Here is a 25,724-nt window from a genome sequence, read left to right as displayed (position 1 = left end):
CCTCTAGCCCACACCAGCCCCAGCTATCACACCAAGGTGGCCCCAGAATGGTGTATATCAGGATGCTTCTGGTCAGCACTCACTATAGATCTAAAACAGGATAAAGCAAAGCCCCCCAAGCTTAACAGCAAAAAGAAAAATGAATTAAAAAAAAGATGAAGGAATCTCTTGGATAACATCAAACAAACATTTGCATAATAGGGGTCCCAGAAGAAGAGAAGAGAGAGAGAAATGGGCAGAAACTTGTTTGAAGAAATAGTTGAAATAGTTGAAAACTTTCCTAACCTGGGAAAAAACCTAGACATCCAGGTTCAGGAAGCACAGAGAGCTGCAAACAAGATGAACCCAAGAAGAACCCATGATGTGTCACATCATGACACATAATAATTAAAATGTCAAGGATTAAAGATAGAGAATTGAAAAAGTAGCAAGAGAGAAGCAACTAGTTAATTACATGAGGCTATCAGCTGGTTTTTTAGCAGAAAGTTTGCAGACCAGAAGGGAGTAGCATGATAGATTCATAGTGCCAAGAGATAAAAACCTAAAACCAAGAATACTCTAAACATCAAGATTCCTGATCTCTTCAATTCTGAATGGTAATTTTCCAAATAAAGGAGTTCATCAACATTAAACTGGCCTTATAAGAAACATTAAAGGGACTACTTTTTTGGGGGTGGGGGAGAGAGGGGGGAGAGAATCTTAAGCAGGTTCCATGCCCAGCGTGGAGCCAGATGTAGGGTTTGATCCCATGACCCCAGTATCATGACCTGAAGTGAAATCAAGAATCAGATGCTTAACTGATTGAGTCAACAAGGCACCCTGAGGGACTTCTTTAAGTGCAAAACAAAAGGCCATAATTAGAATAAAATTATAAATAAAAGTAATGTAAAATATGACATATACATAAAACATGGAGCAGGGAGTGAAAAAAAAGTTTTTAGAATATGTCTGAACTTAAGTGACCATCAACTGGATATGGAACTCTGTATATTTAGGATGTTATATCAGCCTCATGGGTAACCACAAACCCAAAACCTATAATAGATACACAAAAAATAAAGATAAATAAAGCCAAGCAGTGTATAATACTTGAAATCATCAATCACAAGTTAAGAGAGTAAGAAGGAAAAGAGTAGAACTACAAAGACAACCAGAAAACAATGAACAAATGGCAAAAAGATACATACCTATCAAGAATCACTTTAAATGGTCTAAATGCTGTAATCAAAAGAAATAGGTCTTGTTTTCTTATCCATTCTGCTGTCCTATGTGCTGCCTACAAAAGACTCACTTCAGAACTAAAAATACATGCAGACTGAAAGTGAGAGGAAGGAAAAAGAGTTCCATGCCAAAGAAAGTGAAGAAAAAAAGCAATACTTTTGTCAGCCAAATAGACTTTAAAACAAACGTTGCAACACAAGACAAAGAAGGGCATTACATAATCATGGAGGGATCAAGCCAACAACAGGGTAGGACAATTGTAAATATCTATGCACCCAACATTGAAGCACCTAAATACATCAAATGTTAACAGATATAAAAGGATAAATTGACAGTAATACAATGATGGTGGGGGACTTTAGCACCTCACTTATATGAATGGCTAGATCAGGCAGAAAATCAATAATAAAACAATGTTTTTGAAATGATACATTAGACCAGATGGACTTGATGGAGATATATATATATATATATATATATATATATATATATATATATACCATTCCATCCCCAAACGACAGAAGACACTCTTTTCAGGTACATATAGAACATTCTCCAGGGTAAATCACATGTTAGGCCACAGTACAAGTCTTAATAAATTTAAGAAGATTAAAATCATATTGTGCAACTTTCCTGACCACACCAGTATGAAACTAGCAATCACAAGAAAAAAATGGAAAAAACACAAACATGTCAAGGCTAAACAACATACTACTAAGCAACCTATGGGTTAAAGAAGAAATAAAAAAAAAAAATACATGAAGACAAAAATAAAAACACAATAGTCCAAAATGGGCCACAGCAAATGCAGTTCCAAGAGGGAAATTTATAGCAATACAGGCCTACCTCAAGAAAAATCTCAAGCAATCTAACCTTACACCTAAAGGAACTAGAAAAAGAACAAAGTCCAAAGTTAGTAGAAGGAAGTTAATAAGATCTGAGAACAGAAATGAAAAAAAAACATAGACTAAAAAAACAATGAAACCAAGAGCTGGTTCTTTGAAAAAATAAAATTGATCAACCTTTAGCTAGACTCATAAAGGAAAAACAGAGGACCCAAATAAATCAGAAATGAGAGAGAAGTAACAACTGACACCACATAAATACAAAGAATCAGGCTACTACAAAAAATAATATGCCAACAAACTGGACAACTTAGAAGAAAGACATGGATAAATTCCTAGAAACATAATCTTCCAAAACTCAACCTGGAATAGAAAATCTGAACAGACCAATTATTAGTAATGAAGTTGAATCAGTAATCAAAAAGCTTCCAACAAACAAAACTTCAGGACCAGATGGCTTCACATGTGAATTCTACCAAACATTTAAAGAAAGTGTAATACCAGGGTGCCTCAGTGGCTCGGTCTGTTAAACATCCAACTTTGGCTTAGGTCATGATCTCATGGTTTGTGAGTTCGAGCCCCGTATTGGGCTCTGTGCTGACAGCTCAGAGCCTGGAGCCTGCTTCAGATTCTGTGTCTCCTCCTCTCTCTGCACCTCCCATGCTCATGCTCTGACTCTCTGTCTCTCAATAATAAATAAATGTTAAGAATTAAAAAAAAAAAAAGAAAATGTAATACCTCTTTTTCTCAAACTATTCCATAAAATAGAAGAAGGAAAGCTTCCAAATACATTCTCTGAGGCCAGCATTACCCAGATACCATAACAAACAAAGATGCAGCAGTCCTATAATAACAAAATATTAGCAAACTGCATTCAACAATCCATTGAAAAAATCATTGATCACAATCAAACTGTATTTATTCTGGAGATGTAAAGATGGGTCAATATTTGTAAATTAATATGATACATTAACAACGTGAAAACTAAAATTCATATCCTCTCAAAAGAGGCACAAAAGCATCTGACAAAATTCAACATTCATTCATGATAAAAACCCTCAGCAAAGTGGGTTTAGATCTAGGCAACATACCTCAACAAAATAAAGGCCATATATGAAAAACCCACAGCTAACATCAAGTCAAGGGGAAAAAACAGGGCTTTTCCTCTAAGATCAGGAACAAGACAAGAATGTCCACTCTCACCACCTTCATAGTACTGAAAATCCTAGCTACAGTAATTTTCAAGAAAAATAAATAAAATGCATCTAAATTGGCAAGGAATAAGTTAAACTGTCACTATTTGCAGATGACATGATACTATACATAGTCTTCAGGGCTAAAAACTCCACCAAAAAAAAAAACTATGAAAAATAATAAATTCAGTAAAGTTGCAGGATACAAAATTAACACAGAGAAATATGCTGGCATTTCTATATACTAATAACAAAGTAGCAGAAAGAGAAATTAAGAAAACAATTCCAAGGGCACCTGAGTGGCTCAGTCAGTCAAGGGTCCAACTTTGGCTCAGGTCATGATCTGGCAGTTCGTGGGTTCGAGCTCCATGTCAGGCTCTGTGCTGACAGCTCAGGGCCTGGAGCTTGCTTCAGATTCTGTGTCTCCCTCTCTCTCTGCCTCTCCCTGACTCATGCTCTGTGTCTCAAAAGTAAATAAACATTTACAAACTTAAAAAAATTACATTCCAGTTACCATTTCATCAAAAAGAATACAATCACTAGGAATAAACTTAACCAAGGAAGTTAAAGATCTGTACTCTGAAAAGCATAAAATATTGATGAAAGAAATTGAAGACCCCGCAAACAAATGGAAAGACATTCCACGCTCATTGATTGGACTAAGAACTAACATTGTTAAAATGTCCATACTATCCAGAGCAACCTACAGATTCAATAAAATCTCTATCAAAATACTAATAGTATTATTTTACAGAACTAAAACAAATAATCCTAAAGTTTGTATGGAACCACAAAAGACCCTGGATAGCCACAGCAATATTGAGAAAGACAAAGCTGGAAGTATCACAATCCCAAATTCCAAGGTACACTGCAAAGCCGTTGTAATTAAAACAGTATGGTACTGGCACAGAAACAGGCACATACTTCAGTAGGACAGAAAAGAGAGCACAGAAACCCATGCTTAGTTGATCAATTAATCTATGACAAAGGAGTAGCACAATAGGGAAAAGACGGTCTCTTTAATGGTACTGGGGATACTGGATAGCTACATTCAAAAGAATAAAACTGGACCACCTTCATACATCATATGCAAAAATAAACTCAAAATGGGTTAAAGACCTAAACGTAAGACCTGAAACCATAAAATTCCTAGAAAAAAAACATAGGTAGTAATCTCTTTGACACTGGCCTTAGCAACATTTTTCTAGATATGTCTCCTCAGGCAAGGGAAACAAAAGCAAAAATAAATTATTAAGACTACATAAAAATAAAAAGTTTTTTCACAATGAAGAGAACCATCAACGAAACAAAAAGTCAACCTACCAAATGGGAGAAGATATCTGCAAATGACATATCCAATAAGGGGTTAAGATCTCAACTGTAGAAAGAACTTACACAACCCAACCTCAGAAAACAAATAGTCCAACTAAAAATGAGCTGAGAACCTGAACAGACATTTCTCCAAAGACCTACAGATGGCTAACAGTCACATGAAAATATGCTCAACATCACTCATCATCAGGGAAATGCAACTCAAACCCACGAACTATCACCTTTCACCTAGTCAGACTGGCTAGAATCAAAAACACAAGAAATAAGTGCTGGCAAGGATGTGGAGAAAAAGGAACACTCATGCACTGTTGGTGGGAATGTAAACTGGTGTAGCCCATGTGGAAAAAACAGTATGGAGGTTCCTCAAGAAATCAAAAATAGAAATACCATATAACTCAGTAATTCTACTTCTGGGTATTTACCCAAAGGAAACAAAAACACTAATTCATAAAGATACATGCCAGCTCTATGTTTATAGCAGCAATAGATACAATAGCAAAGATACGGAAGCAACCCCAGTGGCCACTGAGATTAACAGATCAGGAAGAAGTGGTACAATATACAATGGAACATTACTCAGCCATAAAAAGAATGAGACCTTGCCATCTCTGACAACATGGATGGACCTGTAAGGTATTATGCTAAGTAAATAAGTCAGAGAAAGGCGAATACCATATGATTTCAGCTATATGTGGAATCTAAAAATTAAAACAAAAAACAGAAACAGAACCCAAAATACAGAGAACAAACTGATGGTTACCAGAGGGGAGGCTGGGTCGGGGGTGGTGGTGGCAGGCAAAATGGGTGAAGGCTAGTGGGATATATGGAATGAATAAGTCACAGTGATAAAAGGTACAGCACAGGGACCCTAATGAATGGTACTGTAATAGCAGTGTATGGTGACAGGTGGTAGCTAACCTTGTGGTGAGCATATCATAACACAGACTTGTCAAATCACTATGTGGTACACCTGAAATTAATGTAACATTGTGTGTCAACTATCCTTCAAAAAAAAAAAAAAAGGGAGGATGAATGAAACAGAAACCAGGACAGGGACCATCCCAAGGTGGAGATTATAGTCCCTTCATGACCAACCCTCCAAAGATGCAAAGAGGTGTATAGGGTTGGGGATAGAGGGGACTTGTTGCTCTAGGCCAGGCACAGGACTCTCCCTAAACACTGTATTCCTGCTGCTGCGAACAGCAATGGCATAATTCTTTTGCAGAAAACTTCCTCTGTTTGCTTATGTCCCTAATGGGATTCAAATACCAAACAAATTAGCAACAATGTTGTTTGGAGCAATGTCTATCCACACCTAAGGTCATACTTAAACTTGCCTCAACTGATCTTTTCCCGACTGTGGTCCAAATGAGAAAGTCAGCCAAGGAGGAAAATAAAGTGACTTCATGAAAGATTATGGACACATTTACTAAAGGAAACAGGATATTTTCTAGGGTCAATAGAAGCACTTTATAAGCTGCAAAGAGTGAGTGAAGAGGCCAGGGTGGAAAATCTGATTCCACCCCAAATCTAACTGTCAAAGTAACTGGAGAATAGGGACAGGAGGGGGGTCAAGACTGGATGGTTTCATTGATATTCCCCTTCCTTCTGGAGTCCTCATTAAAGTGGAATTTAACTAGAGGATACCGAAGCAACCAGAGCTACATCTGCTCTGAGAATGAGAGAGTTAACAGTTCTTTCAAGGCTGCAGAGAAGGCAAGACTACAGGGGAAAACAGTCACCTGTCCTCCTGAAGGTAGCTCTACAGTGAAGTGTAAGCAGTTTAGGCCAGGTTTGTACCAGAATGTCCTGGGAAGCCTCCTGCACACCAAGGAAGGATATATGAAGGGTAGAAGAGCTCCTCTGATAACGCACAGGGGTTAACTGGTTAGGCTCTGCAGTTCAACTCCTTGTGTTTGTATACCAATTCTACCACTAATGAGCTGTGTGACCTTGTATAAATTTATTAACTTCTCTGGGCCTCAGATTCATCAACTATAAAATGGAGATTTTCCTGTACTTCATAAGGTTGTTATGACAAGTAAATGCCTGGCACAAAGGAAGCCCTCAATAAATGTATTAGTAAGCATCTTGTTAAACCACGCGTAGGTCCATCCTGTTTTACCTAGAGTCAGGGGCATGGACTGAACGCCTCCAAGAGTAAGGTCTGAAGTCACCCTTGACCCTGAGGCTCAAGCGGCTCTCCTTGCTACTCAACATTGCAGCCAGGAAAGATAAAACAAGGTCTGTTTTTGCTTTCACGGTGGGGCCATTGTGGTGGTCTCTGGAAAACAGTTTTTCTGACAGCAAAGATTCCTAAAGACCATCTTAAGACAAGAGATACAAATAATACTCAGGTTTTATTGTGCAGTTGTATCCGCTTTAACAATAGAAGGGAGATACTGAACCCAGGATCAAGGATGCAACGGGGCAACTTCTTTGTGAATCTGGTGCTGGGGGCAGCATTCTGATGTGTCACAGGCTCTGCTACACAGGAGGAGGCTTTGGTTTTGAGTTGTTGAATGTTCTGGAGGATAGAGTTTAAACTAACCCCACATAATAATGTGTCTTGAGAGAACAGGATTCAAATGTACTTTGAAACTCATTAAAATGTAGGCAATGGCTATTTTTTCCTCTTTCAAAATCTGTCTGATTTCAGAGGAAGAGGACTAGTTATACAAATAGACCAATTAGTCTAATTAGATTTTCTTCCAGGAGGGAGAAAACACTGTATTTTCTCCTAATAATTGGATTTGGCTGTTGGACAAACAAAATGACCTTCTCCTTTCATTCAATTTCAGACCAAAGAGGCAGAAAGGGTTAATTCTGGCAAGTCGTGGGGAAGGAAACCATGCCACAGGACATTCCCATCAATATTCCAGGGAGATGCTCCTAAATGGGAAGAAGGCATTTTAAGGCTCTACAGACAATGCTGGGGAGGGAGTGCAGAGAAAGAACACAGGACACAGAATAGGATTCACAGCTATGTTGGCCAACCCCACCATAGGTGCATAGCTGATGGCCACCGTGGGGGTGACAAAGTGAATGCCGGTGTGTGCATGTTGCAGTCATATGTCTGTCTGTTGCCACTGTTATAGGCAGAATCTAACCTGGTTATGAAGACTACTCATCAACCACCCTTGTAGCCCTTCATGCCAGCTGCAGTGGTGAGGCACAGACCTGGGAATGACCTAACCCAGGAGCACCATCCAGCCCAGAGCAGTGGTAAGAGGGACAAAGGGAGGCATGTGAATTAACTGACGGAGCAGCAAGGGAGGAGAGAGACACCGGGCTTTGGCTTGGCATTGAGAAGTCACTTTTCCATAGAAGAAGGCAGAGACAGACATTTAAACCTAAAATGAGACACAACAACCCATTGGGGGTGGGATGGGTCTCGGGGGCAGGTGGAAAGGATAGATAATGGATTTTTTAAATATCTCTTGGGAGGCAAACTAATCTTCTCAAGTACAGTTTATTCTACAGAATGGTATTTCCATGGAATATTGGAAGAGCCAAGAGAGGGAGAGTTGTTCTAGCTTGTTCAGATTGGGTCTGAATGGAATTTACTAGGCAGGGCTGGAACTAGTAATCTGCACACTGCTGGCAATAGACCATCTTGCCATTCTCAAAGCACAGAGGGATCCAGATCTAGACTGATTTGGGCAAGGAGCAGCTGCAGGAGTAGGAAAAAGAATGGTACAAATTTTAAGATTGTTTGTTCTAGTTTTGTGAACAGTAATATTGGTGTTTGGATAGAGATTACATTGAATTTATAGATTGGGTAGTATCAACATTTAACATTAATTCTAACCCATGAGCATGGTATATCTTTCCATTTATCTGTTTAAATTTGTATGGACACAAAAGACCCCAACGGCCAAAGCAATCTTAAAAGAGAGGAACAAAGCTGGAGGTATCACAATCCCAAAATTAAAATTATACTACAAAGCTACAGTAATCAAAACAGGATGATACCAGCACAAAAACAGACAACAGATCAATAGAACAGAACCCAGAAATAAAACCACACTTATGTGGTTAATCTATGACAAAGGAGGCATGAATATACACAGTCTCTTCTTCAGTAAATGCTACTGAGAAAACTAGACAGCTACATGCAAAAGAATGAAACTAGACTACTTTCTTATACCATACCTAAAAATAAACTCAAAATGGACTAAAGACCTAAATATGAGACCAGAAACCATAAAACTCCTAGAAGAAAACACAAGCAATAATCTCTTGGATATTTGCCTTAGCAACATATTTATGGAGATGTCTCCTCAGACAAGGCAAACGAAAGTAAAATAAACTATTAGGAATACACCAAAAATAAAAAGGTTTTGCACAGTGAAGGAAACTATCAACAAAACAAAAAGGCAACATACTGAATGGGAGAAGATATTTACAAATGATATATCCAATAAGGAGTTAATATCCAAAATACAGAAAAAATGTAAGACAAGTCAACACCAAAACCCCGCAATCTGATTAAAAAATGGGCAGAGGACCTGAATAGACATTTTCTCAAAGAAGACCTACAGATGACCAACAGATATGAAAAGATGTGCAACATCACTAATCATCAGAGAAATGCAAATCAAAACCATAATGAGCTATTACCTCACACCTGTCAGAATGGCTAATGTCAAAAAGACAAGAAACAACAAGTGTTGATGAGGATGTGGATGGGGAAAAAGGAACCCTCATGCATTGTTGGTGGGAATGTAAACTGGTGCAGCCACTGTGGAAAACAGTATGGAGGTTCCTAAAAAAAAATAAAATAAAATAAAAATAGAAATACTGTATGATCCTGTAATCTCACCTCTGGGTATTTACCTGAAGGAAACAAAAACACTAATTTGAAAAGACATATGCATCTCTATGTTTACTGCAGCATTTTTTTGGCAATAGCCAAGATATGGAAACAATCCAAGTTTTGATCAATAGATGAATGGATAAAGAAGGTGTGGTATACACATATAATGGAATATCACTCAACCATAAAAAGTAATGAGATGTTGCCATTAGCAACAACATGGATGGACCTAGATGGTATTATGCTAAGTATAATAAGTCAGACAGATACCATATGATTACACTTATATGTAGAATCTGAAAAACAAAACAAACAACACCAGACACAGACTCCTAAATACAGAGAACAAACTGATGGTTGCCAGCGGAGGGATAGGCAAAATTGGTGAAGGGAATTAAGAGGTACAAACTTCCAGTTGTAAAACAAATAAGTCACTGGAAGAAAAATATAACATAGGGAATACGGTCAATAATTTTGCAACAGTTTTGTATGGTGACAGATGGTAACTGTGCTTATCATGGCGACCATTTTGTAATGCACACAGTTGTTGAATTCCTGTGTTGTAGACCTGAAACTAATATACTGTATGTTAACTATACTTCAATTTAAAAAATGGTATAGTTTTTGTAAATGTTGTAGCTTGATAAGTGGTAGCCATTACCATTACTCTACATATATGTCCTTGCATTACAACAGGTATTGACTTAAGTGTTTCAAGTTCATTCTATAGAATATTTACAGCAACCCTGATTATCATTCCCTTTTTACATACTGGAAAACCGAGGAACAGTCCAATCTGTAACCTGTCCCCAGGCCACCCAGTTTGGGAGCGGTAGAGTTTCTATCTAGTACTAGAAACCTTTGCTTTCAGTCACTGTGCTAAACCACCTCTTGAGGCGACCAATCTTCTAATTTGTTTTCTGGATCAAAAACCAGTGTGGGCTGACAGGTCAGGAGGAATCATGGGATGACATTCAGGACTTCACCTGTGAAGGAGAATGCACAGCATTTTGTGTGCTTACTTATGTTATACTTCCTGTGCTGGCCCATGTGACCAGCAGGTACTAAGAGAAGGGAGAGACAACAAATAGTCTTGAAAAGAACCCAGAGAATCCTTTAGTCTGACTACCTTGCTTTACTTTGAACAACAGAGGTCTTTATATTGGAGAAAAAAGGATAGAAAGGCACTGCTGATATTTTCAAACACCAGAAGAGGTGTCGGCCATAAGAAGCAGTTCCAAGTAGGAGAAATCTGTTTAGGGAGTTGGAGTTAAGGGAGCATATATAAGCTTATAAAGACAATTAAGTTTAATACCCAATGCCATTAAGCGATAGAAAGAGCTTTGCTAGGAGGAACACGACTCTCTTATTGGAAACATTCAAAGAAGAACTTCCATGAGTTGTCAAGGATTCTGGATAACCTATCTGGCATCAGGTGGGAAGGGAGATCAATGCCTTTCATGGCCTATGCTAATATCAAGAGTCTACAATCTTATCTTTGGTCTCTTCTTAGTTTTATCGTTAAAATTCTGGGAGAGAAGAGCTGACATTTTGAAGATATACCTCCCTCAGCTAGAGAAGCCACATTTTCCTTGGGTCTCAAGTGGAGTTGTCTTTATAAACAATAAAATGAAACAAAGGTTGGTCAAGCTAATCTCCTTGGGCGAGACACTGAAGAGGGCACGCGAGTATATATTTGAAAATGCCAATGGATCAACATCTTACTGCTAAGTTACTTGTAACTAATCTACATCAGAATATTCCGTATCTCCAGAGACACAGTATACAGTGTACTTTATTTCCTCCTCATGAAAGCCAGTATAATACCCTGTACTGTTGATCCTGCAATGGAGTAGAAACAGTGCTAAAGTCTGTAGTGAGTTTGTCGGCTATATTTCTCATGCTGTCAGTGACTGGAATCCAGCACCTTTTTTGTGGGCAACTGCTTAATTCCTTTTCAGTGCTCTTAACACTCTAATTTTCCTGTGTTTTATAATCATTATAACTTCCCCTAAATCCAAAGTCATAAGACAATGTTGGTTTAAAAAAAGTAAAGGTCAGAGGTGAGTCCCAGAGACAGAAAAGCCCAAGGTCAGACACTTGTGCCAACACCAGTGTTGTTGGCCAAGATGGTTTTATTCCTGGCAAACCGGTCTCAAGCAGCTCTGACTGACAGGTCAGGTTTCATTGCTCTCCAGTAACTCCCAAGCGTTAAAGGAAAAGGAAGCTCTATTCACCATAGCCACTACCACTTGTTTTCAGGTGTGATCCCCTGAAATGTAGCTATTTAAAGGAAGCAAGTACTAAACAAGGATCCTCTAGAGGACACTACACAATGCCTTTTATTTCCTCCTGATGGAACCCAGGCCAATACTTGTCTTTACCTAGGATAGACACTATCTTTGGTGTCTGAACCAAACGTAACTATCAACGGCTAAAAATTATTGGTCTTTGATAGTTGGAAAGGGCACATGAAAGAAAATAAGTGTACGAGTTCTGTTCACAAGAGTTTTTCCAGCTTGAAACAAAAAGCTCTTCCGACGCACATTTCTTGGTTAGCAAACTACCACATCAAAAGGATTTCCATGCTCATTTTATAAAACCTCTGACATCTTCATTCTCCTGGCTGAGATATGGAGACTGAGAGGCAAGTGGTGGAGGGAACACCTGGGTGGCTCAGTTGGTTGAGAGTCTAACTCTTGATTTCAGCTCAGGTCATGATCCCAGGGTCATAGGATTGAGTCCCACATTGGGCTCTGTGCTGAGCACAGAGCCTGCTTAAGATTCTCTCTCTGCCTCTGCCCCTCTCCTCCACTCACATGTACTCTCTCTCTCACTCTCTCTAAAACAAAATCTAAAAATAAAAATTAAAAAAAATTTAAAAAATGGGACACCTGGGTGGCTCACAGTAGGTTAAGTGCCCGACTTCAAGTACTGATCTCACAGCTTGTGGGTTTGAGCCCCATGCTGGCCTCTATGCTGACAGCTCAGAGCCTGGAGCCTGCTTCTCTCTCTGCCCCTCCCCTGCTCATACTCTGTCTCTCTCTCTGTCTCAAAAATAAACATTAAAAAAAATAAAAAATAAATTAAAATAAATTAAAAATTAAAAAAAATAGGCAAGTGGTATATTTTAATGGAGTGGTATCACTCCATTAAAAAAATCCTTCACACTGCCAGCTACAAATAAAACACCAGGACCTCTATTCCTAGTAAACATATAAGCTAAAATAAGGGGGAAGGAAGCTGAGTATAGTACATTTAATAAAATATGATTTTTAAAATGTCAAAAAGTCTATGGGAAGATCAACGTGCTACTGTTTTTCTATCTTCTGCCAACACTCGCATTGATCTATCTGTAAGAAAATGGTTCATTTCTGAAAGGTGTTTATTGCATTAGCAGTTTCAGTAAGAGGCCTGTGGAGCAGCTCCATTTCCTCATATGGGAACACCAGTCCCGGTGTTAACCATCTCTCTTGCTAAAGAATCATTCAGTAAATTTCTTTTGGATTTTCCCCATCACAGTGTTTGAAACATCGGTTCTAATGATCCACAGTTAGATCCTCTACCTTAATCTGGTCCCAGTTTTCCCTCCACTTCCTCAGCCTCCTCCTGGCTGACCACCTCCCTTGAGCATCTCAACTTCTGCCAGGAGAGGAGTAGGAAACGGAGAGGGTCAAATTCAATGCTGCTCTCATCAACTGCCTGGTGACAGACGTGGGACACACTCATGGCTAAAAGAGGCTCCCAGCACTGATTGTGATTCCCCCTTTGTGCACAGAGGCAAACAGGATTCCTGCAGACAATGCAGATGATGAAATCTGATAGGTGTGATGACAGGTAAACCCACACAAGGACACACACTTTAATTTCTATAAAGCTTAAGAACAAAAGCACTCTGTAATCTCCCTCTAATGCCAAGTTTACAATGCCTCCTGAACTGACAAAGGTGACTCAGGAGAGTGCCCCAAACTCCTTTCAGCACTTATTTAACCTGGCCACCTGTGTGAGCTCACAGAAAAGGGCATTGACTCCACCTGAGTCAGCACTGAGCCTCGTGATCCCTCCGAGGAGAGGAGATGATTTAGTACAAAGGAACACTCACCTCACAGAAAGGCCATCACCTTCCTAAGCTCTTCGGATTCGTGAGGACTTCCCCAAGTCTCTCTTTCTGGAGCTACACGAAGGCAACACTCAGTGCAACCATAGAAACTCTAAGCAAACTCTGTATTTTCTTCTGTGTTATGATTATTAGCATTTGGGGATAATTTAGTGCCAGTTAAGGAAACTCAGCCAACAGAAAGCATGCATTATTCTAAAACCAAGTTAAAAAAAACATTTAAAAAATCATTTTTCAAGTCATAAATCTGGAATGCTTTTACACAAGTGTGTCTTCATATTTCTTTTCTGTGTTAACTTCTATGGGTATTGCCAGTTTTTATAATCTATGAGAGCTAATGGGTGGGATTGTTTTGCTTTTGGGGCTTGGACATATGAGCATTTCACATACACATTTAAAGGGACGATGAGAAATGAGAGACAAAAAAGCAGACAAGAAAAATGGCCTCCCGTTGCAGTTTTTTTGACTGCGTGCAATGGGTATTTTTAGTTTTAAGGATCATGGTTAATGATTTGGGAGTTTTTCCCAAGTAGAAGTCCTGGGCTCCACTGTGTATGTTCCAGTTCCCCTCTTCCAGATGGTTCTGTGCCCCAAGGGTGTCCTCACAAACAAGTCCTCTGCCTCCATCCACGTTTATATGAAATGTTTGAACATCCTCACACAAGGAACTTAAAAGTCCACAATCTTGGGGGTGGGGGTAAAGGTGATGACAGGAAGGGCTAGGGTAGGAAAGTAACACTGGGAGTTCTGTTGGCTGGGGCCCAGCTTGTTCAACCACTCATTTTCTGTGGAACATGGGACAAGAATACCCCCTCACCCTTGATTCAGGGGACTCACTGACATTATTACACCATATGAAGCCACAAGATGCTTAACACCTGAATCTATGGTATGCTATATAAATGGGTATCCAAACAGTTTCCAGAGATGATAATAATGCCTTCCATTCTTAAAAAGTTTATTTTTGAGATAGAGATAGAGAGCAGGGGAGGGGCAGAGAGAGAGAGAGAGAGAGAGAGAGAGAGAGAGAAAGGGAGAGAGAAAAAGGGAGAGAGAGTATCCCAAGCAATTTCCATGCTGTCAGAGCATATGCGGGGCTCAAACTCACCAACTGTGAGATCATGACCTGAGCTGAAATCAAGAGTCAGACGATTAACCAACTGAGCCACCCAGGTACCCCTAAATACCTTCCATTTTAAAAGGTAAAAAGAAATTCAAACAGTATTTCCTTTTGAAGGAAAAAAAAAAGGCAAGCAAAATATCCAGCAGACACCAATTCCAGGAACAGTGCTGACCTTATGTTCTAAAGAAAAAAGCATCAGGAAATCTCAGGAAGCCAAATAGGGATGGCCCACCAACTGAGAGTGGTGGGGGGAGCGGACGTGAAGGGCTGGCTTGAGATCTTGGCCCTTCCTGCCTTGGTGGGAAAGGGAGGACCCAGCCCACAAGAAAGGATCCCACAGGGCAGGAGGGGAGCAGCTCGGGGCAGAGCTCACCAGTGAGGGCTCTCTTCTTCCCTGTTCTTTGTAAAAAAAAAAGAAATCATTCTTTGGGGTACACTTAGCTTATCAACTTGGGGCTGAGGTATACTTCTTGGGAAGGTACAGAGATTGTTCATGGATGTTGAAGAATGAGAATGTTAAAATCTGATTAATTTTGTAGCATAAAAATGACCAGGATGATATAGACTCCCAGTCCAGGACCTTGAGACTCTTACTGGCAATTAAAAGGCATAGCTGGATCCAGATCCACTGTTAATGAAATCTTTCATGATAAATTCAAAACTAAACTGAAAAAAAGAAAAAAAAAAGATGTACTGGATTGGCCAGATAGCTGCTATGTGGCTCACATTATTTCTTCTGTTTGTATATTTGTATTGTGAAACGATTTTGATGCATTAATGAAGACCAAGTTCATTTTACACAGTCTGTAATGTGTGTGTGTGTGTGTGTGTGTATACCTACATATACATATAAAATCAATGTTATACAAGTTCTAAGTATGTATGTATACATATGTGCCTGTGTATGTGCACATACACACAACATATAACATTGATTGATTGAAAAAATTGTACTATTATGGGAGTTTTCCTTTTTAAAAAAAATTTTTTTAAGGTTTATTCATTTTTCAGAGACAGAGAGAGACTGAGTGTGAGGGGGAGAGGGGCAGAGAGAGAGGGAGACACAAAATCTGAAGCAGGTTCTGGGCTCTGAGGTGTCAGCACAGAGCCCGATGCAGGGCTTGAACTCAAGGACCATAACATCATGACCTGAGCCGAAGTAGGACACTTAACCGACTGAGCCCCCCAGGCGCCCCCGGAAATTTTCAAACATATACAAATATGTAACCATCATGCAGCCTTGACACTTACTATACACGCCCAATCTTGTTTCATCTGTTCCACTCTGCTACCCCTGGATTACTGTGAAAAAATAATCCTAGATATTTCACTTGCAAATGCTTCTGTCCGGTCTACAGTATCTCTTTATAACTATTCAGGATGATCTCTTAAACATGAAAAAAACAATTTTGTGACTCATACTTGCTTGAAATCCTTCAATGACTTATCTTGGCCATCCTTCACATGGCCTCCAGTGTCCTTCACACACAGCGTCATCTCCTACAACCCCAATAGCCCTACCCCTTTACTCACTACAGTCCAGCCCCACTGCCAGAGAGGTACTCAAATGGATTCTATCTCAAGATCTTTGTGTACTTCTTGAACCTGACTAGCTTCTCTTCAGCCTTTGGTTTCAGCTTAAATGTCATTTCCTCAGGATGGCCTCCCTCGATGACCTAGATTGGGTTACATTGACCTGCTATATCTTCTCAAAGCACCTTAGACTTTAAAAAAAGAAATCAAATTGTTAAGTATATTGTTATTTGTATAATTTCTTTTGCGAACATCTTTTTTCCTTCCTATTCCTGCTGGACTTAAATTCCTTGAGGGCAAGGACGATGTCTGTCATTTCCCTTGTGTAGTACCTGAACACAGCAGAACCATGGCTGCTATGTGTATATGCATGGATACATGCCTGTTAAATGAATAAGTGAATCAGTATCTGTGTGGCTATTTACATCCCCCATAGGTGTCTTTGGTTTGGACAGAAACTCCTGGAAAAACACAATACAGTTCTCTCTGGAATAAAAATTCAACCCAGCCTCGTGTACAATTTAGCACTTAATGACCTTGGTGATGTTGGTGGATCTTGATCAAGGAGAGAGGGTGATGATAACGATACCTCTCAGTATGCTATGAAATTACTACTCATAACTCGGCAATCCTAAGAACTTAACTCCCGTATCGTGCGTGCCACTTCGAAAGTGCTTTCATGTGTACTCCCTCATTTGAAGTGGGTACCAGTGGTGTCATCATCCCTGCTTTGCAGAGGGAGACTGAAGAGCCGTGGCAGAAGGGGAATGAGGCTGCGTGCCTCTCAGACTAGTGCGTGTTTCTTCCACTCTATCGTGTGAAGTCGGTTCACCTCTCTGGGTCTCGGCTTCATCTGCCAACGAGGGATTTAGACAAACTGCTTTTTAAAGATTTTTTCATCTCAGCAATTCTGTGTGTATGTTTCTAATAGTCACCATGCTCTAAAAATTAAGGGTAATGACAAGTGATTGCAGTCCAAAACTTAGCTTGGAGGACCTCCTGACAGTTTTTAGGACCATGCAAGACACCGGCCAATGGAGTCAACGTTCAACATTAGGAACTCTTGATGTCACCAAGTTCCCAGAATTATAGGCGGTCACAAAATCCTGGAAAAGGGCTTGAAGTCAATATTTTTAAAGAAAGCAATGTGCCTTATCTTGAACTGGAATTGCACAACGGAATAAAGGCTTGTTCAGAGTCCTTAAAAATGTCTCAGCTTATCAAACTTCTAACATAGATGGACTCCCCAAGCCCTCCGTTATCTGGCAGAGGACCATTTGTTCCTACTGAGCCAGTACCACTCAAAAGTTACTGCAGACAACAGTTTGTGAATAAATCACATTGTAAAACCATTGGCCTATTTCGCCACAAGTAAAACTAGTAGACACGTTTTAGATTTGGATGTTTATACAACCTGAAGTCATCCCTTCCTAACCTCCTCACTGAATCCTCTTCCACTGTCACCCCTTGAACCCTGGTGGGCCCTAAGCCCCATCCTCCAACCTCCTTTTATTCTTCAGCCTGTACCCTAGTCATGTTTGCGCCCGTGTTCTTATTGGTCTGGGTTTTTCTTTTATTTTTTAAAAAACCTGTGGTATAATATACAGAACATGATATTTACCTTCTTAACCACTTTTAAGTGTGTAGCACATTAGCATAGTCACACTGTTGGGCATCTATCACTACCCATCCATCTCCAGAACTTCTTCCATCCTCCAAAACTGAAACTCCATACCCCTTACGCACTACCTCCCCACGCCCCGCCTCCTAGTCCCTGGCAAACACCATTTTGCTTTTTGTCTCTATAGATTTGACATTCTAGGTCATTCTAGGTCCCTCATATAAGAGGAATCATACATTTGTCCTTTGTGTTTAGCTTATTTCATTAAGCATGCCTTCAAAGTCCATCCATGCTGTAACATGTATCAAAATTTCCTTCCTTTTTAAAGCTGAATAATAATCCATTGTGTGCTTATTACCACATTGTGTTTATCCATTCATCTGTCAATGAACATTTGGATTGTTTCCACCTTTTTGACATTGTGAATACTGCTGCCATAAACATTGGTGTACAAATATCTGTTCAAGTTCCTCTTTCATTTCTTTTGGCAATACATCCAGAAATGGAATTGCTGGACCATGTGGTAATTTTATGCTTAATTTTTTGAGAAACTGCCTGCCATATTGTTTTCCACAGTGGCTGCACCATTTTATATTCCCGCGAATAATGCACAAGGGTTCTAATTTGTTTCAAGAAATGTGCTTAATGGCCTTTGGTGAGTCACAATTTCTCTGGGCCTCAGTTTCCTTATCTATAAAATGGGGGGATCAGAATAGACAACAGACAATCTCTAAGGTTTCTCCTAGCAGTAAAAAACTGTACTGGCCTAATTAAATCAAGTTGCAATTAAAGCCAGAAAGTAGTCTGAATGGTTTATAAGCATGACTTGATACCTTAAGCTCTTTTCCTAACACAAGACACAAAGTAATCATTTTTCAAAGGACAGAGTCGAACAACGATTTCATGCATCCAGCTTTCATTAATGACATTAGTGGCCACCTCCTGAGCATCTAATCTATGCCGAACACTGTTCCAAGTATCCCCTGCACACTATCTCATACCCTCGTTGTACAGATGAGGAAACTGAGGCATGGCAAAATTAAGCTATTTGCCAAAGATAACACAGCTAGTGAGTGAAAGAGCCACGATTTGTCCTTGGACAGCTCTGCTATGGAGGCAGGTTCTTCACCACCACTCCCAGACGAAGCCTTTCCTTCTTGGTGAACGAAGACTTTCCTCAAGTCTTGAGTGCTCTTAACTGTTTTCTCGCTTTTCCTTGATCACACTTCCATTTAAATGTCTCAGCCCTCTGCAGAGAAGAGCTGCATTTCCTCAGCTATGGCATTTAAGCTTTTTATTTTTAGGCATAGAGGCTGAAATGTACAAAAGTGTCCCAGAAATCCTCTGGGTAAATGTATTTTAGTAATTTTATCAGATACCTTTTTCAAGTGTTTTCCAGAAAATCACTTTTAAGGAATGCTCTTTGAAGAAAGAAGGAATCAAATGCTGAAGGTGTTCTGGACAATAATCTTATGACGTGGGTTTTATTACCTTGAGTTTGTAAGCAAGGACACCAGGATTCAGAGAGGTGCAGTAACTACCAAGGTCACTGAGCCAAAATATAATAGAGCTAGGAGGTAAGCCTGTCATCAAGGAAAGCCCGTGCTCCTTCCTCCAGGGAGACACCCCACAGAGAACACAGAATGCCACTTAGGAAAACCAGTGCAAGGTCAATGACACATCACGACCTCTGGTTCTGTCTTGACCCAGCTGAGCAACTAGTATCTGAAAGAAAACTAAAAGGAAGTGAAGAGGTTCACAGTTTCCCAAAAAGCGAAACTGCAAGGGGAGGGAACAAGTCAGTCTCCAGTGAAGATTAGCTTCACTTTAGGCACCAGAGGTTCAGTTTTCTCTTAGAACAAAGACTGTGGAGGGAGAATATTTCTGGATAACCTATATTCACATTACCAAAAAATATTTTTACACACATCAAAGATATCTTTTAAAGTAATTGGATTTACCTGCTTAAGAAGAAGCTTAATAGTTTCATACGGATCTTAATCTTGACTTAGTACCGATTCTAGGTTTCGCAGGCATTGAATGAGGGAGCTAAGATCTAGGTCCCAGATTTAGTTGGGAAGAATTCTCTCAAGAGGATTCTGAAATACTGGAATACAGTTAAGGACTACTGCAATTTTGAAGAAAAAAAATCAAAAGAAGCAGATGTGAGTGATGTCCAACTCACATGATGAGGCCTCAAGATTTCCCCTGGATCCAGACAAAAGAGAGGAGATTATTTATCGTAGAAACGCTGAACTGGATTGTTAACCCTATAGAGAGAACATGAAAGTTTCCTAAGGCACAGACTAACTTATTCCTACACTTCATGGTAGCAAGCATAATGACATTCATACACCATGTGAACAAGACACATTTCTTTATACTTTGAACTAGTACTTTCATTTGAATCATAAACTCTGGGGTTTTCTTTTACATTTTAAAAATGCTGAATCAGGGGCGCCTGGGTGGCTCAGTCGGTTGAGTGTCCGACTCTTGATTTCACCTCAGGTCATGACTTATGGTTCATGAGATAGAGCCCTGTGTCAGGCTCTGTGCTGACAGTGGGTGGAGCCTGCTTGGGATTCTCTCTCTCTATCCCTCCCCTGCTCATGTTCTCTCTGTCTCTCTCAAAATAAATAAAACTTAAAAAATAATGCTAAATCAGCTACAGAAATTGAACTAAATATGTGCACTATGAAAAACCATTAATATAATGATGGTGGTTGTAGGCCACAGGGGTTTAGCGTGCCTTAAGAGCCAGATTATGGACCATGGTACTGGGAAAGTAATAATGCAAAGCAAGCCTGATTCTGTAGCATGATTAGGTTGTGTTAAAGTAGCTTAGGTCATCAGAGTTAGCCGGAGCCAACCTCAGCAAGTGCTGTTCCCTTCCAGAAGTTAAACTTTAGGGCATGAATCCACAAAGAAAAGCCCTCCTTTGTATTTTATTCATAAAATTATAAAAGCCACATTCTTGGTTTCCTCAGTCTAAAACTTCTACTAACTCTACGACTCAGTTGTTCTTACGGACATATGCCATTATTAGGAGATATTTGGCAGAATCCAAAGTGACTTCACTTTTATTTCTATAGGAGATTAGTGTTTCCTCAATATCAGGGGGGTACTGGCACCTAACCTTGGGAATCAAGTTACCAATTACAATTCACTTTGATGATATTTGCCTGAAGAGGATTTCTGATTATTTCACTTTTAGTGATACAGAGAATTCTCAGGGACAATCGTGCCTTCAGCCAGTACACAGTGACCTGCATACAAAATGTTTTTGAAAAGGCGCTGATCATATGACTGAAGATTTCTAAAGGGAGACAAGTCTCTCAACATGATAGCCAATATTTCCCAAATTTAGTTTTTTGCCTCAAATCACTGAAAAGGACATAACTTAAGGAAAGTAATTCTTATCCCATAGAAATTATCCAACAGAGAGAATGGGTTGTTCTGATTTTTCCCTACTGGAAGACCTGAGCTTTTATTCACCTTTATTCCCCTATGCATACAGCAGGTGGTAATACATGATTTGTAAATTCAACTAATGTGGTTATAGGAATAATCCAGATTACGTGTGCTTTTTTATTTTCAACATAAAAGCATCAAATCCAAGTTTCTTCCTCACTTCAAAATAAGGCTTCCAACATGGTACCTTAAATGCACACAAAAAAGACTTTTCATGACACATTAACTGCACTGCTCCTGAATCTGGGCCTGGCACCTCACTTATTATTCATAAGAATGATATGAATGCAAAAGGAATCTGCAGAAGTTTGGAAAACCTCTCCCGGCTTCACCCAGCACGAAGGGAAAGGCCCCTTCATCCTGCTTCTTGGACACTGCAGACAGAAACAGTCAGTATGTAAACAAACTGGGGATAGCGTTCACGTGACCCAACGCCCTGGCATGTCCTGACTGTATAAAGGAAGTGCATCATTTCACCTACACTAAAGTCACAGGTGCTAGAAATACTTGATAGGTGGCAAACAATGGTATCAACCGCTTGCATTTGGCCCAGAAAGAACTATTGCATAACAGAGGAAAACATTCCGAGAGAACTCATTCTTTGATTCTGCAATTTAAAACATATATTGCAGTTAGCACTGGGAGCTTACTATGGGAAGGTACTGAAAAAACACAAGCAGCACACACGGCCAGCTGGTATGCAGCCGGCCAAACCTGGCTAGGTAAGCCAGACTTACAGATTTCAGGATCCCTGTGGCATCTTCATGGAGCCATGTTGGGTAAACCACTTCATCGTTCAGTATGGCTTCAAAGAGGTCATCTTCGTTCTCTGCCTCAAAGGGGGCGTGACCACACAGCATCTCGTAGAGCAACACGCCCATTGCCCACCAATCTACTGCAGGTCCGTAGAGCATTTCCTGGAGGATCTGTGTGAAGAAGGCAATGTGAGATGTGCTTTGCACATCTGATTAACAAAAGTGTCCTTAAAGACTAGGGAAAATGTTGGATTAGGAAATATCAAAGTAAAAAAAAAAAATGCACATTTCATGCTATCTCTAGAGACTGGTCCGTTTTCTCTGTGGTTCAACTCAGAGGACTTCTCATCCAGGTGATCAAACATTTACAGCCTGTTTCGGCCTAGGTAATGGTACGTGTGCAGATCCAAAACAGAAAGGGTGTTGGCACTGCATCCCTATAGAGGGAGGAAGATACTGGGCTCACTCACTTGCATGGGAAAGACTGAGGAACTTTACTGCTGCTAAATGGGGCTGGGATCAAAGCACTGAGTAGAGACAAAGAGGAAAATAACTAGCTGTGAGCAGAGCACACTTTGTCCTCATTCAGGGCTAATGCCTAAAGCAACTACAAGGTTTACAACAACATTTTTAATTCAAATTGTTATTTATAGGAACCGAGGGCATTTTCTGCCATCATTCACCCAATGAGGCATAAGGGAGTGCGGAGGCATCAGCTTGCAATGCGCCCCCAGAGCCACAGCACGCAAGAGCAGCCCGTGGCATCTCTGCTCAGGATTTCCAAAGCCGTACTCACCTCTGGAGCAATATAATCGGGTGTGCCACAGAAGGTTGCTGTGGTGACTCCATTACAAATCCCCTCCTTGCACATCCCGAAGTCCGCCAGTTTACAGTGACCCTCGTGGTCCAACAGGACGTTGTCCAGTTTGAGATCTCTGAAAGAAACAAAGAGCAGCGTGCTCTAGGGCAGCCGGGCCCCAAACCTGGACGGGCTGGCTCATGGGGTGGGCGATCAGACCACACCAAGCAAGCTTTCTGCATACATTTCAAAGGGAACCAACGTCTTTGGGTTATCTTAGAAAAAACTTGAGACCAACTCTGAAAATTTGCCTCAGGGCTTCTAGACGATGGTCCCATATGAATAGGCTACCCACATATAAAAACCTAGGTGTGATGGTGTCCCCTCACCAGGGCATCTTCACAGCGGGCACAGGACTGTCATTCTGGAGCTTCACACCCACAGTGGGCTGTGTCAGGGCGCTCATGGCTCTATGTACCTACCTCTGCTCTGGGAATCAAGTTGTGTTGGCCTGTGTGGCCCGAGGGACAGACTGGTCTCTGTCCAGCCCAGGATCACCTTTCGGCTCAGAGGAGATCGGTGATGACAGAACTGGCGTGACCAGTTTCCAGGCTGTGCCCTGGGAGCTGATACTGTGACCACATAGGTCTTACAGAGAGAGGTCACTGGAGATACCCAGGAATGAAAACAAAGTCCTGTTTTCTAGGAATCCCCGATAAATGAGGTCAAAGCAGCAGAGTTTTCCTGGCACAGATCAGTGGGAACGCAGACCAGACCTCTCTGCTCACCTGCTCCTGGCAGCAATCTCCCTGGGCATAAGCTGTGTAAGCACTCAGCTGCCCACTTCAGGAAAGGAAGCCTTTTCTGCCTCTAAACCGAATCTGGCCTTCTCCATGCAAAACCCTACTTTCCAACAAGCAACTGTTTTCAGTAGGCTGTGATCAGTGGAGATGGTTTCCTTCCCCCAATATGAGCAAGACGTATTTTTTTAATGTTTGTTTATTTTTCAGCGAGAGACAGAGACAGAGTGCAAGTCAGGGAGGGGCAGAGAGAGAGGGAGACACAGAATCCAAAGCAGGCTCCAGGCTCTGAGCTGTCAGCACAGAGCCTGATGTGGGTTTCAAATCCACGACCATGAGATCACGACCTGAGCAGAAGTGGGACACTTAACCGACTGAGCCACTTGGGCACCTCAAGCAAGACTTATCTGAAGGTGGAATCACGAGGTGCAGGGTGGCAGGTGGGATGACTGTGGTCCTGTACATGGGAGGAAGGTCACAGCCAAGAGCATGGTCTCTCTCAGCTGTTCTTCCAGGAGTGGTTTCAGACTCTAGGCCCTATCACTGCCTGGTCGTGTGGCTCCTCTCAGCCAGATGGCACACATTAGAAGTGGCCAAGGTTAGGGGCTTGTGGGTGGCTCAGTTAAGTGTCCGACTTTGGCTCAGGTCATCCTCTCACATGTTGTGGGTTCGAGCCCCGCATCAGTCTCTGTGCTGACAGCTCAGAGCCTGGAGCCTGCTTCGGATTCTGTGTCTCCTTCTCTCTCTGCCCCTCCCCCGCTCACACTCTCTCTCAAAAATAAATAATAAAAACATTTTTAAAAATTAAAAAAAAAAAGAAGTGGCCAAGGTTAGAGATCACAGTCGGCCGCCCCAGGGGAGAGCAAGCCTGTGGGGAATCAGAGCCTGGGGGCGAACTCTTTCAGCACCAGGTTCTAGCCCAGTCGTCCAGGCCCCTGTGGACCTGTGCCTAGAGCAAGCTCTCTCACTGCCAAACAAGGTTACTGGGTTTCTGATTTCTCCTAAAGCTGTTATGCCTGCTAAGGACTCATAAAGGATTTTGTTTGGTAACAGAAACAAGTGCTAACAGAAACCCACAACGGTCTGGAGAACCGACCTTTGATTGCCCAAGAGAGCTTGTGACTAACATCCCAGGTAAGAGGTTTAATTGCTTATTACTCAGTCGCTGTCATGGGCAGCAGGAATCGTTCAGGGAGAGACAAGTGCTTGCAATCTGGACCTCTGCAGAAGTCCAGAACACAGCCTCACTGCTCAGAAGACAGAACTGACAGCACAGTGCATCCCTGCCACAGAATGCCTGAGGCCACAGAGGCAGGTTATACTTCAATCCTGACTTTTCAGTCTAATTCTAGGCCTTCTTTAGACCTGTACAAGCCCTGAGGGAAATGCCATTGGTTGTTTTACACCAGGTGTTACTTAATAGACAAAACTCCCAAACTGGGATTCCAAGGGTGTTCAATTAAGAGCATAATATAATCCCAGGCTATTAGTTCTGCCCTCAGCCTAAATATCTCACACCTTCTCTGTAAGTTCTGTCCTGATATCCCCAGAGAGTCAACTCTGCCCCCAGAGTACCCAGTGAGTTCCTGCTCCTATAACGGCATGCCCTGCACTGGTATTCCAGAAGGCTCTGTCTGTGTACCTGTCTCCCCCTTAGCTGAGGCTAAGCCTTACTCCTCCCTAGCTCCAGCTTGGTCATGGAAGAAGACGCTGACCAAAGACATAAACAGAAGCATGTCAGACAGACAGCAGTGAGCTTCCCTAGCCAGCTCAGTGCCTGTCTTATTTTCAGGGGAAGAAAGGAAGCTTCATAAACCTCACTGGGATCCTTGTTCCAAGGTAATTAAACTTATAAAAAGTGATGTGCTTTATCCCTTAGAGACAGATTCCAGAGGGAGGAGAAGAAGAATCCTGAAATGTAATTTCAAATTCTTTGCTTTGGTGAAGCTGGAGAAGGGAAACTACTTTAGGAAAGACGATTATAAAGCAGAGAGGACCCAGTCATAATACTTTTCCATGGCTTGCAGCCAGATGACAGAGTAAAACATTGACAGGGTTAGTCAAACAGATTCAAAGGTTACAGAGCCATTCATGG

General features: G+C 41.0%; 1 protein-coding gene and 1 long non-coding RNA gene across 6 annotated transcripts in view; one reads left to right on the top strand and one right to left on the bottom strand.

The window, feature by feature from the left end:
* PRKCH (protein kinase C eta) overlaps positions 1-25,724 on the bottom strand; it is a 230,698-nt gene that overhangs the window by 6,678 nt on the left and 198,296 nt on the right. Inside the window, exons 11-12 of the mRNA XM_019451611.2 lie at positions 22,827-22,965; positions 22,013-22,201 (exon numbers count right to left, since the gene is read on the bottom strand). Coding sequence (XP_019307156.1) covers positions 22,013-22,201; positions 22,827-22,965 — 328 coding nt within the window. The remainder of the gene's footprint in view (positions 1-22,012; positions 22,202-22,826; positions 22,966-25,724) is intronic.
* The window catches only part of LOC109268364 (uncharacterized), a 79,037-nt gene that overhangs the window by 41,487 nt on the left and 11,826 nt on the right, over positions 1-25,724 (top strand). For 4 of the 5 annotated variants that reach the window (XR_002080610.2, XR_002080613.2, XR_002080611.2 and 1 more), the window contains exons 3-4: positions 24,683-24,763; positions 25,509-25,547. This is a non-coding gene — a long non-coding RNA (uncharacterized LOC109268364). Of the gene's footprint in view, positions 1-7,689; positions 7,817-24,682; positions 24,764-25,508; positions 25,548-25,724 lie in introns of all 5 variants that reach the window. The other variant, XR_002080612.2, reaches the window with a different exon arrangement.

Source organism: Panthera pardus, unplaced genomic scaffold (assembly GCF_024362965.1).
Source record: "Panthera pardus isolate Hobbes unplaced genomic scaffold, ASM2436296v1 HiC_scaffold_24, whole genome shotgun sequence".
NCBI classification, from domain to species: Eukaryota; Metazoa; Chordata; class Mammalia; order Carnivora; family Felidae; genus Panthera; species Panthera pardus.
This window is presented reverse-complemented; position numbering and strand designations above follow the sequence as displayed.